General features: G+C 37.9%; 1 protein-coding gene across 1 annotated transcript in view; it reads right to left on the bottom strand.

Moving 5' to 3' along the window:
* The window catches only part of LOC121444075 (zinc finger protein 120-like), a 38,547-nt gene extending 22,536 nt beyond the window's left edge, over window positions 1-16,011 (bottom strand). Inside the window, exon 1 of the mRNA XM_041645833.1 lies at window positions 15,928-16,011. Coding sequence (XP_041501767.1) covers window positions 15,928-15,954 — 27 coding nt within the window. The 5' untranslated portion in view covers window positions 15,955-16,011. The remainder of the gene's footprint in view (window positions 1-15,927) is intronic.
* Between the last annotated feature and the right edge of the window lie 1,446 nt (window positions 16,012-17,457).

Raw genomic sequence — 17,457 nt, 5'->3', positions numbered from 1 at the left:
ATCTTCCTAGTGTTTTTCTCCACAAAACTGACTTTTTGTTTCTATTCACATCACTCATTTTTTTCCACTGAATAAATCATCAGTAACAAATACCTAACAGAATCAATGCTTTGTCTAAGAAATCACCCAATTACTTTTTAAGTTTGCCTTACTCAACTTCTCAGGGAATGGAGAAAATTGGAATGATTTGGGAAGAAAATATTAAACAAATGACCCATAGATAAATTTTTCATGAAGTCTATTTCCCACTGAAATCCAATGAACTCAAGCTCCACTGTGTGCATTACTTTCATCACCCCCACATTCCTAGTCCTACAGGAATAGTTAATTAAGCTCTGTACAGTTTTCTATGCCTTTTGCCATCTAAAGTCCTAATATCCTCCACATTCCTCCAAAAGACAACGTTCCCACATTCTACCCAGCAACAAAATCACTTTTGGTGTACACATTTTGACCTAATTTATTCATTTCTTGCTGTGATTAAATTCTCTAAATAAAAGCACGTGAGGTAATAAACAGGTTTCTTTGACTGATATTTTCAGATCACAACCCACAACTGTGGAAGCTTAGGATAGAAATTCAAGTTACAAAATGAAGGCAAGAGACACGAAGGAAAAATGTTTACTAGTTTTCACTCTTGCTTAGTCACTCTCTCTTGTTCAGCTAGCCTTCTTATCCCTCTCAGTCCCACTTTCTTAGGGTATTGAAACCATGAGTGGAAGAGAAGAGCCTTCCCACATGAATCATCAACCAACACAATTTTCCCATAGTTAGTAGCAATTTTGATCTGGGCAAAACCTCAACTGATGTTCTCTCAAGATGACTCTAATCTACATCATGTTGACAGCTGAAGCTAATTAAGGTAGAGATGATAATATATGAGAAGAAGATTTTTTAACACAAAATCAATATATTAACCATATAAAACATGAAGAACTGAAAAACACAGATAGGTCAAGAAATGAGAAAAAGTAAGCCTCTAAGATCAAGAAGAGAAAACAAAAACTGTTTCTCCACAGAAACTTACTAAACCAAGAAATGTTCAAGGACCTATGAACACCTGATTTTCAATAAAGGAGCTAAAAGTATACAATGGAAGAAAGAAAGCATCTTCAACAAATGGTGCTGGAATAACTGGATGTCAACCTGTAGAAGAATGAAAATAGACCCATGTCTATCACCATGCACAAAACTCAGTCCAAATGGATCAAAGACCTCAATATCAGTCTGAACACACTGAACCTGACAGAAGAGAAAGTGGAAAGTACTCTACAACATGTGGGCACAGGAGACCACTTCCTACATACAACCCCAGCAGCACAGACATTAAGGGCCTCATTGAATAAATGGGATCTCCCGAATCTGAGAAGCTTCTGTAAAGCAAAGGACACTGTCACTAAGACAAAAAGGCAACCCACTGACTGGGAGAAGATCTTCACCAACCCCGCAACAGACAAAGGTCTGATCTCCAAAATATAGAAAGAACTCAAGAAACTAGACCGCAAAAGGCTAATCAACCCAATTATAAAATGGGGCACTGGGCTGAACAGAGAATTCTCAACAGAAGAACTTCAAACGGCCAAAAGACGCTTAAGGTCATGCTCAACTTCCTTAGCAATCAGGGAAATGCAAATCAAGACAACTTTAAGATACCATCTTACACCTGTCAGAATGGCCAAAATAAAAAACACCAATGATAGCCTTTGCTGGAGAGGTTATGGAGCAAGGGGTACACTCATCCATTGCTGGTGGGAATGCAAATTTGTGCAACCACTCTGGAAAGCAGTGTGGCGGTTTCTCAGGAAATTCGGGATCAACCTACCCCTGGACCCAGCAATACTACTCTTGGGAATATACCCAAGAGATGCCCTATCATACTACAAAAGTATTTGTTCAACTATGTTCATAGCAACATTATTTGTAATAGCCAGAACCTGGAAACAACCTAGATGCCCTTCCACGGAAGAATGGATGAAGAAAGTGTGTAATATATGCATATTAGAGTACTACTCAGCGGTAAAAAAAACAATGACTTTTTTTTTTTTTTTGGTTTTTAGAGACAGGGTTTCTCTGTGGTTTTGGAGCCTGTCCTGGAACTAGCTCTTGTAGACCAGGCTGGTCTCCAACTCACAGAGATCCGCCTACCGCTGCCTCCCGCTGCTGGGATTAAAGGCGTGAGCCACCACCGCCTTGCAACAATGACTTCTTGAATTTTGCATGCAAATGGATGGAAACAGAAAACATTATCCTGAGTGAGGTAACCCAGACCCAAAAAGATGAACATGGGATGTACTCACTCATAATTGGATTTTAGCCATAAATATAGGACATTGAGCCTATAATTCGCAATTCTAGAGAAGCTAAATAAGAAGGTGAACACAACGAAAAACATAAAGTTATCCTCCTGGATATTGGAAGCAGTCAAGATTGCTGGGCAAAAATTTGGGAAGTGGGGGGTGGGGTGGGATGGGGTAAAGGGGAGATGGGGAGAGAAAAGTGAGAAGGGGAGGATAGGGAGAACTTGGGGAAATGGGATGGTTGGGATAATGGAAGGATGGATATGGGAGCAGGGAAGTATATATCTTAATTAAGGGAGCCATTTAAGGTTGGCAAGAGCCTTGACTCTAGAGGGGTTCCCAGGGGTTCAGAGAGATGTACCCAACTAGGTCCTTGGGCAGCTGAGGCGAGATAGCCTGAAATGACCCTATCCTACAGCCATACGAAGGAATATCTTGCACATCAACATAGAACCTTCATCTGGCGATGGATGGAGATAGAGACAGAGACCCACATTGGAGCAATGTACTGAGCTCCCAAGGTCCAAATGAGGAACAGAAGGAGGGAGAACATGAGCAAGGAAGTCAAGACCACGAGGAGGGCACCCACCCACTGAGACGGTGGGGTTGATCTATTGGGAGATCACCAAAGCCAGATGGACTGGGACTGAAAATGCATGGGATAAAACCAGACTCCCTGAATATGGTGGACAATGAGGACTGCTGAGAAGCCAAGGACAATGGCACTGAGTTTTGACCCTACTGCATGTACTGGCTTTGTAGGAACCTAGCCGGTTTGGATGCTCACCTTCCTAGACGTGGATGGAAGGGGGAGGACCTTGAACTACCCACAGTGCAGGGAACCCTGACTGCTCTTTGGACAGGAGAAGGAGGGGGAGGAGAGTGGGGCATGGGGAGTGGAGCAAGGGGGAGGGAAAAGGGAGGCGGGGAGTAAGTGGAAATTTTTAATTAAAAAAAATTTAATAAAAATAATTAAAAAATAAAGATAAAAATAAATAGTTGTTATATCAAAAGAAAAATATACTTTCTATAAAAAAACAGCTAATACAACAATTAAAAATTTATGAAATTCAAATACTAATATTAATGATGAACACATTTTCATTTTCAAGTATTTTACCTACCGTTTGAGCATACTGTTTGGTTTTGCTTTTATTTAGATTTTGCTTTGCTTTGAATAATTTCTTATGAAACTTTAGATTTATTCCCTTGTTAGATAAGGTGTTTGGTGATATAGTCTGCTATTCTCAGTTTTCTTTTCGTGGTTAACAAGTTACTTTGTTATGCGGAGTGCTTTTAATTATATGTGGTCTTATTCGTCTATTTTTTCATTCTATTCATTCTACTTCTGAGATTGTAGCTATCAACAATAAAAAGGACATATTCTCAAACCAAGATCATTTGAGATTTGCCCTACATTTTCTTCTAAAAATATAGTTTTGTAATTTCAGGTTTTACATTAAAGTTTTTCATCCATTTTGACCCAACTTTCATGCATACTTTAAAGGAAGAGCCCCAATTCATTATTTACAAATGGATAACCTGTTTCACAATAGTATTTCTGGAAGAGAACATATTTTCCCTATTAAACTTTTGATAGAATGATAAATTACACTTGACTGTAAGTGTTTGGGTATAGTTTGGAAGATTTCTCCATTATTCTACTAACCTTTGAGTCTATTTTTATGCCAGGATCATAATTTGTTATTATAATGAGTTTGTAATTTGAAATGTAGTTTGAAATGAAATACTTTAAGGTCTTCAGCTTTGGTCTTAAGTTTGCTCTAGTTCTTTGGAATCTCATGGTTGGTCTCCTTTTATCTCTTCTTAATGATGCACGACATTTTTATTTAATAATTATAATCTTCCTCAAAGATTGTAAAATATACACAAACCACAATAAAAGTCAAATAATTAACAAAATATGTGTTACTCTATTTTCTACTTCTGTAAATAATTGAAAGTTATTAAACACTTTTCATCATAAATCTTTCAAAATTATTATTAAATACCAACATATTTTATTCTTATGATGGTAAACAAAATTTTAAAATCCTACTTTCTTACATATAATCATATATATTATTAATTAATCAACATTAAGATAAGTGAATATTTAAAGCAGACTTTCAGGTCTACAAACTTCAAAGATTGAGCTAAAAAACAAAAGGTAAGTTTAAGCCAAAATTCACAATATCTCCAGTGGAATCAGATGATAGAATCTTAAATATATTGCAAATTTGTCCAAATCAAAATGACTCAAGTATGTGCATTTGTTTATATGTTACTAAAGCCCATGGATGTGAATCCATTTCACCTTGACCAAAGGTTCTGAATTCAGGCCTATTCTTGCTCCTTCAAGGTTATGATAGGAATTTTGACCCAAGGTGTATCTATCTACAGGATGTTTGACCTAAGGTGTGGTTGCTGTGTGTCCTGCCTAACCAACTTAACTTAGGGTAGAGTGACTTGATGGTACAGGTATTGTAGAGATAAGTAGTTTGTTTTTTCCTTGTTTGTATTATGGTAAAGAAGTCTTGTCTTCTTCCCCTGCTTTTGGATTGGGGTATATAAAGCATATGGAACATAAATGAGAATTCAGTATTCACTGGGTTTCCTTCCCAACTCTATTCTGTGTCTTTGTGTTTTTCTTTCTTTTTTGTTTTTGTCTGACATTTCTAATCCACATGCTCCTACCCTGGTGGAACATATAAACTTGTCAAGACTTGACTCCAACAGATGTCACCCTAACATGGGATCCCAACAACCTGTGGGATTGCATGGACAATGATAATGTTCTATACTTTCTATGTGTTATTAAATTTGTGCACAGAGGCATATATGCTATATTGATCTCTAATAAAAATATGACACATTTCCAAAAAAAAAGAAATGAGAAAAAGTAAGCCTCTAAGATCAAGAAGAGAAAACTAAAACTGTTTCTCCACAGAAACTTCCTAACCCAAGAAATGCACAGGGACCTCATAATATAGTAAATTTTCTGAAAAAGAATAATGAAAATCTGTCATCTAATAAGGAAAAAAACAATAAATTTATATAATAATTAATAAAATCAACAATATAGATGGTATCATAGGCAAAACAAGACACAAAGGCAGGCCTACAAATACATCTCATAGTTCCTTAAATAAGAATGACAAGATTCTAACCAAAATTAAATAACAAGGAATCACTGGCCAGCAGTCATCCTGTGTATGATTTCTCTCCTTTGCTGATAATAGACAATGGATTGGGTGAGGAGAGCTGATCCACTAAGAGTTTTGATTACTAAAAGAATCCTATTCTCTTATAAAAAGAAAATTATATTGATTAACATCACTTAGGCACCATTTTGTTTCCTATGACTGAAGATTGCCTCTAAGTCTGCATCATAGTGGGAAAATAAAAACTTTTTCAAACCAAATGCAAGATAACAAATTTTTAAAGAAATAGTGTATGATTTGTATTATATACCTAAAGCAACTTGTTCTGCTCTAATTGTTTTATGAGTCACAAGGATTTTTGAAAAGAAGCTTATCCCCACATTTTATATATGTTTATTTGTGAGAAAGAATGTCTTCCATGTATATACAGGTGACATATAAGAAAAGAGGGTGTCAGATCCCCTGAATCTAGGGTAGCAGGTGGTTCTGGGACTCCCAACTCAGATATTGGGATATGAACAGGCCTAATAATTTCAAATCACCAAAAACTCTTAAAATATAGACTGGTATGAGCTGAGCAGCACTTTAGCTATAACACTCTGGTTATCTATGGGAAAAAAACCTTTACAAACTTATATAGCTACTATGGAAATCACAATGGCAGTTCCTCAGAAAATTGGAAATAGATCTTCCTCAGGATTCTGTTGTACCAGTCTTGGGCATATACCCACAGATGATTCATCCTGTAGTTAGTTTTTTACTGTTTGGTTCTTTTGGGAGCCCACCACCCAGCTCCCAAATAAATCACATAAGGATTATTCTTACCTATGAATGCCCAGCCTTAGCTTGGTTCTAGTCAACTTTTCTTATTTTACATTATTCTATCTACTTTTGCCATTGGGATTTTACCTTTATTCTATATACCTTTCTTTACTTCCTACTCTGTGGTTAACTGTGAAGCTGGGTGGTTGGTCCCTGACATTCTCCTCCTTCTCTTCTTGGTCCTCAATCCTTCTCTCTTCCTCCTTTTATTTATTCTCGCTGTCTGGCATCCCAACCTATCCCTCTCCTGCCTAGCAATTGGCCATTCAGATCTTTTTTAGACCAATCAGTTGTTTTAGGCAGGCAAAGTAACGCTGCTTCAGAGTTAAAAAATGCAACATAAAAGAATGCAACACATTCTTGCATCATTAAACAAATATTCCACAGCATAAATAAATGTAACATATCTTCAGTTAATGTTATACAACATTTCCCCTTTTGTCTAAATAAAAAATGAAAGGTTACAACTTTTAACTTTCTCCATGGCGGCCATTTCTTTTCCGTTAGCATTAAAAAATTAAAGTTAAAAAACTACTATGCAATCTATATGTAGGTGTCTTAATTACCCCTTTCTGTTTATTAAGCATATTTTAGGGGGTCAAATGAAACATTAACTAATTAATCTTTATCAATAAAAATTGGGAGTCAGATATCAGGGGTAAAAACCTGAAAGATCAGAGAAACAGTGGAAGTCTATTGATATAAATTTAATGTCGATTTTGTTAAATAAATCTCTGCTCTTGTTTAAGGTATTATATTTGTTCAGTTCATTTATGATAACGTATAGTTAAGAAATACAAATTAATAGGTAGTCATTTATAATAGATAAACTTGTAGTCATGTTAGTTAGGTTTTCTAGATGTACAGAGATATATTTCATATGGATAGGTATTCTTCAAATCTTTCAAAGACATAGAATATGGCATTTTAAATGTTTTTAAAATGTATGCCTCTTCATGACAGTGAGACATGAATCCTTCTGGTAGCACCAATTATTTCAGAGGGGTTGATGGGCATTGAAGGAACTTATTATGGAATTTGCCTTCAATGTGACTAGGCTAGCCACTTGGGCAAGAAACTGCTCTTGACTGGATTGCTTGATGGTATGTTATATAAACTGAACATGCAGGACCTACAAAAAAGAACTAGTAAAGTTGCCTAAAAAAGATGAGACATATCCTGCTTCATGAAAGAATCTGCTAGACATTCTGCAAGACACAGAAAAAAAGGTGACTGAGAAAGTGGCAATATAAGTGGAACTGTCTTTAAAATTTTCTGCTTCATGGAAAAGTCTACCAGACACTATGGGCCTCTAGACTGAAGATGGATGCCCTAATGTTACAGAAGAACTTTGGGTGACTGTCCAGGCAGCAAGAGGTCTTTGTCAATTCTAGAGTTTTGGAAGTGCTTATAATTCGTTAAGTAATATATATCCTTCTAGAGTCTTTGGTGGAGTTGAAGAAAGACCATTTTATTATAATAAAAAATTGATCAGATATAAAACTTTAGACTCACAAAAATAGAATACATGATAGAGTATTTTTCTTAATTTGCCAAATATAAATGGACTAAATATTGTAACTATAATTCTTGCTTGGTATGGTTTTGTTATATGTAATCTTGCTATATCAAAGTTAAAACCTTCTTTTTTATGTAGACAAAATTCCCCTCTGTATGCTGTGAATATGTTTTATTCCCATTGGTTAATAAAGAAACCGCTTTGGGCCTATGGTAGCACAGAATTAAAAAAGGTGAGAATTCCAAGCAGAGATAGAGGAGAAAAGAAGGCAAAGTCAGGGAGATGCCATGTAGCCACTGAAGGAGACAGATGCTGGATGGAACCTTACTGGTAGGCCACAGCTATGTGGCAATACACAGATGAATTGGGTTAATTTAAGATGTAAAAGTTATTTAATAAGAAGCCTAAGCTATTGGATATGCAGTCTTATAATTAATATAAGTTCTGTATAATTATTATGGCTCTGGATAGTGGGGAAATGACTAAACAACCTCTGTCTATACCAGGATATAATGAAGTTTGCAAGCTATACAGCATACACACAATTAATGTCTAAGTTCAAATGTCCTGTTCCCTGACTACTAAGGAATTGTACAAAGAAGCACAAATCATCCTGAATGCTTCACTGCCTGAGGGAATGCAACAGTCTGTCAGGAACTAGGAGGTATATTGTGACCCAGGAACCATGGGCTTTAACCTGAAAATCCTATGACACATGTCTTTCAAGGCAGTTAGGTCAGGCCAACTCCATGGTTCCTTGAAAAGTCTACTGCCCACTAAAATCCTATGACCTTGACCTCCACTGTCTGCCATTACTCTCAACATTTCCTTTGTCTATGTCCTACAAAAACAGCTGATTAAGCTCTTTGTCCAGTTTTCTGATCTCTTCAGCATTCTTATAAGAGTCAACATTTCCAGGTCCTTTGTAGCAACAAAATCCCCTTTGAATCCCATTTTTGTTCCAACTTTCTTCTGTTGCTGTTATTAAATTATGCAATCAAAAGCAACTCAGGTAATGAACATGTTTATTTGGTTGTTAACCCTATTTCACAGTTCCTCCTTATGAGAGCTTAGGATAGATACTCAAGCTGATATCTAAAGGCAAAACATGTGGAATCATTGTTTTCTGACTTTCCCTCTTGTTTTGTCACCGTCTTGTGCTCAGAGCTTTGTGCTCAGAGATATTGCCAACTCAGTGGAAGAGCCTTCCTACATCAATCAAAATCAATACAATCTCTCTGAGATACCCTAATCAGATATTCTTATCTAGGCATACTCTTCAATTGGTATTTTCTGAGATTACTCTAAGCAATAACATTTTGATAGCTGAGGCTAATATGCCAGAAGATTTTAAGATACAAGGCAATGTACTAATTATATCAATAACTTAAGCAGCAAAAACTCAAACAAAGATAGATATGCCAGGAAATGGAAAGAAGAAAAAACCATTTAAGATAAAGAAGATAAAACTAAAACTGTCTCTCCACAGAAACTTTCCAAACAAACAAAAACTCAAGGAACTCATAACATGAGAAATCTGAATAAGAAATTGGTGAGACCATTATTTTCCAGAAAATAAACAATATACTTAGATAACAATGAATAAAATCAACAACATAGATTGATAGCACTGACAAAGACACAAAGACATATTATTCTCCTTTAAATAAAAACTACAAGATTCTAATCAAAATCAAACTCTAAGAAATCAGTGACTAGCACTCATCCTATACACTTCTGTTATTTATCCTTTACAAAAAATAGAAAATGGCTTGGGTGAAGAAGGCTGTTCTACAAAAATTGGAGAGATTCACTTGAAACCTTCTCATGTTTTTCATAGAAAATAGTTTTGACTACTTAAAAAAAATCCCATTATCTTATAGTAAATAAAAGGATGTCTGTTAGGATCACTTAGACACCATTTTGCTCCCACTGACTGCTGATTGCCTGCAAGTCTACAATCAAAGTGAGGAAATGAAAATATTTTAAAACAAAATGCAAGATTACAGATTTTTAAAGAATCTGTGGACACCTAGAGCAGCTTGTTTTACTCTAATTGCTTTATAAGTCACAAGCATTTTTGAAAACAAGTTTATTGCTATTTTTTGCATATGTGTGGCAATGAGTGAGAATATCTTCCATATATATACAAGTAACATACAAAAAAGGGTTTCAGATGCCCTGGATCTAAAATGCTAGAGTTATGAGCCTCACAACTTGAGTGTAGGTATCTGAACTCAGGTCACCTCCAAAATGAATATGTGCTGAGCCACCTGCCAACATCCATAATACCTTTTATCCAATAAACCAAAAGTCTCTCACAGATTAAGAACAAAAGCAACAAAACCTAAATAAAGAAAGAAGTATATAAATGATCCTTGGAAACATGATGCGTCAAAACTAAGATGACGTGTATGGTAAATTTGCACCGTAAATGAATACAGTGCAATGGCAATTCCCAACGATTTATAACAGGAAAGCTATTACAAAGCTACATTCATATTGCAAGCACAAAGAGTAATCATGGGATTATCAAAAAATAGTACACAGATTGACATAATATGACTTCTTTCTGGGTGGAGGTTGTACATACCTTTAATCCCAGCACTCAGGAGGCAGAGACAGCAGGATCTCTGTGAGTTTGAAGCCAGTCTGGTCTACAAAGTGAGTTCCAGGACAGGCTCCAAAGTTACAGAAAAACCCTGTCTCAGGAAAAAAAAAATATCACAAAGCTGATCAACCTAGAATGTGTATGATATTTGGGAAAGAATAAAGAGGATGGAGAGAAAAGGCCAAGAGCAAAGTCAGGAAAATATAGTCAGCTATTAATCAAAAGACCAAAGGAAACAGTCAGGAAACGTGTGGTCCTGACCAATGTTACCCAGCTACCTATGATTCTATGTGTATGGAAATTAAATAAAGTCTTCACAATTTTCACAAAATTACTTCAATGTGACCCTTAAACTGTTGTTTCTGACCTTCCAGCTACTGTTATTTCTTCCAGAGAGGCCTCATGCTCTAGAGCCCTCTCTGCAAAAAGAGATGATCTCCTGCTATGGTTATGCAGCCCCTTAGACCTCCTTGTGTTTTTAGGTAAACCCAGATACACTGAAGATCAATCCCAAAACAATATAGAATAACATCTGCTTCCTGTCAAATGGATTTTAGTGCAAGATATAGATTCTGCTCTATCTACCTGCCCAACACCATAAAAACCTAAGAAATCTCTGTAGCACAGAAACTCCCTTTGTCCCATGGAACTAAACATCACTGAATTACACCATTGCAGCTGGTGGTAGCAGAAAGTTAGAAGCATTTTAATCATGTATTGCTAAAAGACAATCAACATCACCATAGTTCTACCAGCTTTTAAACCATTTGAGACATTTATCAGACAAACTTGAAAGTAGACTGCAATATTCAGAACTTCTAGAAACCAGATTATCAGTTTTCAAATTTTTCTTTCCACTGTACACCAAGAGCATGGCTCTGTATGTACACTGGACAGTGATATTACAAGGACAATATCCGACCATGCCAGGGCTGCAGAGTCTCCCTCTCCCCAGGAAATCCATACACGGGGAGGCTCAGAAGACAAGGGGCACTACGCAAGTCATTACACAGAGCAACAGAACCACAGCCTGGCTCATGGTCCATCCAAACCCCAGCAGAAATTACAGCTCTGAACACCCTACACGCACCATGGCATAGGTTGTGGTCTTCCTTACAACTCATTACAACAAAAGTAGAAAAGAATCCTGGAAAGAACCTGCAACCTACCTGCTTGCTAAGATGTCCAGAGTCCCTCATTGGCTAAGGCCAATTCTGCTGGGCCTCAGAATATTTTCAGCTCCCCTAATGGGTGATCAGAGATCACCAGACAGCACAGTACTTCCTATTCTGCCCTTCCAGCCCAGTAGACAGGGTTCTAGACCAGAAAGTTTGTATTTTAGTAGACAGTCATCCACTTTCCTAGCACATATCCCATTCCTCATCCAAAGCACAGGGTCCTTTGAATACACCTTCTATTACACACTCAATGTGCAGTGCAGCCAACCTATCACCTCATACCTGGGAAATCCTGCAGCCAAACATGGGTCACATTTACAACTGTTGTTAATGAAAAATAGGCCATGAATTAGAAGATAATAAGGGGTCATAGTAAAGCTTGGGGACAGGAAAGAGAATGCGGATATGATATTGTTATAATCTCAAAAAAATATTTTGAAAAGTTGAAATAGGATTCATGGCCATGTGCTTCAGAAACTAGAGATTTATATTAGAGCACATCAAAGATTTCTCAAACCTTTCATCTCTGGAGATATATTTAAAACCAGTAAAATAACAGTCCGGTTAGGCGGGCTACATTTTACTCAGATCTATTTTGGTTGAACTACTATAAATATAGCAATTTAGTTTTATGAGAAGGTCAGTTCTTTATTTAGATTCTTGATAGTCCTGGCCTGTGGACAACAAGAAATGGCCACCAGGACAATTATGGAGCATCTAAAATTGATTACTGAATTCCTAATTAGATAATTAGTAAATAGCTAAGCATTGCTAATCTCAACTACCGTTGAAGTAGGAAAGTTCTCAACCACTGTCCTGTCTTTCACTTTCTGCACTGTGAATATACCAGCTTCAAGCTTGACCTATGTACTCAGTTCTTGCACAGATCCCTCTTCATTTATAAGCAAGCACTAAAAGACTGAGATACTGGAGGTCACTCACTAGCTGGTCTATTTTTCCTTTTCACAAACCAGTCAAGGCCCTGTCCTGAAGGAGTTTCAGGACTATCTACCCAGCACTGGGCAGCAGAAGCAGGATTGGGAGTTTAAAGAGATTATCAATTATATAGCATGAGGCAACAATATTATAAGCTCATAGTCTCCCACACCAGTATGGCAGAGTCTCCCCCTCCCCCAGGGAATCCACACTCAACAAAGCCACTACCCAGATCACCAAACAAACTAACAGAATCTGTCTGGATCATGGTCCATTGCTTTCCAAGCAGCTAATAGCTCAGCCAACCAGCTCTTTCTGGTCTGGGGAAAGTGGCCCCTACATTTACCATTGCATGGCTTTGTGTTCCTCCTTACAGCTCCATTCAGCAGAAAAAGAGAATCCTGGAAAGAACCTGTAAGCTACCACCTATGGTGATACTGACTGTCAAGTAGAGTCCTTCATTAGCTAGAACCACCCAGCTGGGCTTCAAGACATTAGCAGTTAACCTACTGGGTGAACAGAGATCAAATGTCTCAGAGAGCAAAACCCCTTCAGGTTTCCTTCCACATTATGGTGAGACAAGACCCTAATTTATAGTTTAGTAAAATCTTCCATTTTCCCAGAGCAATTCCTGTTCCTCCTCCAAGGCACATGGTCCTATGTGTACATATTCTATTACACACTCAATGTCCAGTGTAGTCAACCCTTTACTTCATAGCTGGGAGGTCTTGTAACCAAACCCAGGTCACATCCAAGCAGTAATTGTTAAACAAAAAGAGGCCATGGATTAGAACACAATAAAGGGTCCATGAGAACAATTGGAAGCTAGAGACAGATAGTGAAAATAATGTAATTACAATATCAAAAGAATACGGTTAAAAAGTTCAAACAAGCTTCATGGTCATGTGCTCCAGAGACTAGGGATCTGTATTAGAGCACACCAAGTACAACTCACATCATTTCTCTCGGGGTATACAGTCATGTTAGGCAGGACCACATGCTTTTACCCAGTTCTTCTAGTTTGCTTGAACTACTGTAACTACAGTAATTTGGTTTAATTATGTTTTTATATAGATTCTTGAATGCATGGTCTGTGGTGTGTCACTACTCATTGCTAATGACAACTTTTGCCCCAGCAGGAAATCTTTCACCCTTTTTCTTGCCAATCCCCTTTTCTGTTGTGACTTTGCTTGCTTTACAGTTGGTCAGTGAACTAAATTCTTACACTGGTCCTACTCCACTTGTAAATTCACAATAAAATCTAGAGAAGTTGGAGGGTACTCATTCACTGATCTATTTCTCCTTTCCACAGACCAGTCAAGGTCCATCCTGGTTGGAGTTGCAGGACTATCTTTCTAGCACTAGGTAGCAGAGGCAGGATTAGGTGTTCAAAGCAATTCTCAATTACATAGTGTGAGGAAAGCCTGAGCTACAGGAGCCACTGATATAAACCAGTTGCTCTCAATCTTCCTAATGTTGTGACCATTTAAAACAGTTCCTCCTGATGTGTTGAACCCCTAACTATAAAATTATTTTCACTACTACTTCATAACTATATTTTTGCTACTGTTATGAATTATAATATAAAATATCCGTGCTTTCTGATGGTCTTCGCCAGTCCTGTGATAGGATCATTTGATCCCCCAAAGGAAGCTGTGACCAACAAGGTTAAGAAACCCTGCTCTAAATTGATATAAATAAATAAACAGCACTTAAGAAAGAATGGAATGAAACTCCTAAACTAGGAAACATTGAAAATATAGCAGTAATTCATCTAAAGAAAATGAATGTTAAAAATGATACCAATAATTGATGCTTTACAATAATAAAAATAATAGAACACTTATCTATACTAAATTTGAAATGGAGTAGTCCTTTCCCTGAGAGAAATAGTGCCATTAATAAGAGACTGTATGACTTTGTTCCATGTAAAATGTTAGCTACTAAGTGTTGTGATGTGATGGTGTTACAGTCAATTGCCTGTTTTTCAAACCTTTCAGCTAACTTAACAATGTCAGCTAAGATTGTACATATCTGCATAGGAGAGTTCTCTAATTGGAAACTGAATACTTAGTAGTTCAAGCTATCCTCCCTAAATTGTACACCCACCAATTCTGTCTGTCTTCATTCACATGGAAGGAATTAATACCTGCAGGGAAATTACAGAGAAAGTCACTCACCATGCCCCATCAGTCCTTCTTTATAATGGAGACTCCTGCAGAGCAGTCTGTGACCTAGCCATTATCTAGTCTGTTTCCCCTACAGTGAACACAGAACAATGTTCCTCCTCTTCTGCTCTGAAGGGAGAAGCCATGCTCCACACACAAATCCTTTCCCTATTCTGCAATGGACAGTCCACTATGTTACTCAAACACAATTTTAGAACTGTGTGGTAATTTTAGAACTTTGTGGTGCTGCAGACAAGTAATGCAAGGTTTAGAGTGCTTAGTCAAGAGGAGAACAAGGACAATGCCTTGTGGGGCTACAGACAGGTTTCTAGCACATCTCAATCAAATTAGGAGACCTTGATTCAAAATAACTTTTCAAAAAGACTAGAAATTAATTATAGAATAAATATACATTCATGGCACAACAGGACTTAAGGTTGTGATCCTGTAATGGCCCCTTGAGCAGCATTTAGAAGCCAGTTTTTTAATGGACAGATGGGCATTTGTGCTGGTTGTAAATCAGGCTTGTCTCCTTTGTGATGGGAATGTAGCTGATTAATCCTGGGGAACAAACTTTTATATTTTATCATACTAATCTCTAACAGGTAAGAATACCATTGCCTTTGGGGCATTTGGGATGCAGCTCTCCCTTACCGAAATTCTATTTTGTGACTTAATGTCTCCTAAGAACTGGAAATTATATTAGCATCAATTCTACTCTTCTACAGTTTAGCAGTGGAGTGCTACTCTATACAAGAAATACTGTTTACAAGCTCCACACAATTAACTCCAGATGGATCCTAAACCTAAATATTAAATGTTCCAAGTGAAGAACTTCTGGAAGATACTAAAGGGAACAGAGCTATCTGACTTCGGCAAATCTGTGTCCATTGCGACAATACAAGCACTAAGGGAGCCCACATGTCACAGTGAAGTCAACAACAAGGGTATTTCAAAGCACAGTCCCACTCCCAAATCTCTGAGCAGACGCAGTAAGGATAGTAAGTTACTCAGAGGCTTCCAGCCAGCTCAGGAATTTCAAAGATCATGCAGAATCACACAGGATCACACAGACCCTGCTGGGGCACGCAGGACCAGCAGGCCCAGGCAGAAACATGATGAACTCTGCATCTGGTCACCGGCTCCCACCCAGCTTAGAGGAGGATGCACCACACTGTCTCCCATGGCTCAACTAGCCACTTCTCCCGGTCTGAGGATAACCCCAAGCTCACCATGTCATGATTTTCCAGCTTGTCCATGCTCCCTGCTCAGCTCCCTGCACTCACAGTAGAACACACAAAACCACTAACGCCATCTTCTCTTCGAAGTCAAGCTTGAAAGTGGCCACCCCCGGAAGGATCCTGCACAACTTCTGACTGGCAGGTCACCTGGAGGGCCTGATTGGCTAGTGAGTCCTGAGTGACAAGAGCACTTCCCATAGCTTAAAGGCACAGCTCAGCCGGGTGGTGATGGTGGCAGCACATGCCTTTAATCCCAGCCCTTGGGAAGCAGAGGTATGCGAATCTCCTTGAGTTCTAAACCAGCCTGCCTTTTTCAGGACAGGCTCCAAAGGTGCAGAGAAACCCTGCCTCGAAAAACTAAAACTAAATTTAAAAATGAAAGAAAGAAAGAAAGAAAGAAAGAAATCTGCAAAAGCTAGTTCCAGGAAAGGCTCCAAAGCTACAAAGAAATCCTGTCTTGAAAAACAATAAATTAATTAATTAACTATTGAAATAAAAATTTAAAAAATGAAAATTAAAGACATAGCTCAGTGGTTCCTGGCCCTGCCTTTCATCCCAAAGACCTTTTCTAGATCAGCAGAAATGTGTTTCCATAGCACGGGCCCTTGGCTCCAATAGCAGACCCTGCTATCTTCCAGCTCTCCACAGGCACTGCCCGTTCTTCTCCTTGACACAATGTGGCTAGCTAGCTTGTGCGGGCCACTGTAATATACTATGTCCCTGTCTCACAGTGGAAGGATGCCAAGAATATTATCAGCCAAAGGGAGATTTAAAGATACAAAAGGAGATATTTGTTATGTGACACTGAGGTCAGGTGAACTGAAAATAATTTTTACCTGGATGTCACAGGGACTTCAGATAACCAGGAAAGAAAAGTAAGAACTAGATCACAGATTAAAAACAAATCAAAAGACCCCCATACTTGAAAGACCCCCATGCCCATGTACTATGTTAAACTTTGCTGAAATATTGCTGGGCCCCTCAGCTCAGGCGATGCTAAAACTGGATATCTATGGGTTGCAGACTCACTGACTAGGCTAAGGAGAGAGACAGAGTGCTATATCTAGCTTTGTGGTTTTTCAGGACTAAGGAGAGGGATAACTCTAAGTTAGCATTCTTATGTTCTATAAACAAAAGTTGTAAAACTCACAATGTAAAGTGACTTTAAGCCTGACCTCAAGGTTGTAAAAGACCTTTGACACACACCTGGTGCTAGATTTTACTATAGGAAGAGGCTCCAAACCAGCCCTCAGGGCCACAGTTTCAGAAGCCAGCCTCTGGCTGTGATCACAGGTATAGGTGACAAGATTTGTGTGCCCCGTGGTGGTTTTTTTTTTTTTCTTTTTCTGGAATAAAGCTTACTTCTTGTTTAATAGATTTTGGAGGTCTATCCCACCATTATTGTGTGACCACCAAACACAACAAATATTCCTTATACATGGAGGTGACTACCAGAAAGTGTGATCTAGATTTAAGGCAGATCTTAGTCTTTGTTTGATTGGGGTTTTTTTCTTTATTCTT

Source organism: Microtus oregoni, unplaced genomic scaffold (assembly GCF_018167655.1).
Source record: "Microtus oregoni isolate MIOR12 unplaced genomic scaffold, Mior012 000117F_ref0000505, whole genome shotgun sequence".
Classification (NCBI taxonomy): domain Eukaryota; kingdom Metazoa; phylum Chordata; class Mammalia; order Rodentia; family Cricetidae; genus Microtus; species Microtus oregoni.
Note: the sequence above shows the minus strand (reverse complement) of the source record. Positions and strands in the feature narration are given on the sequence as shown.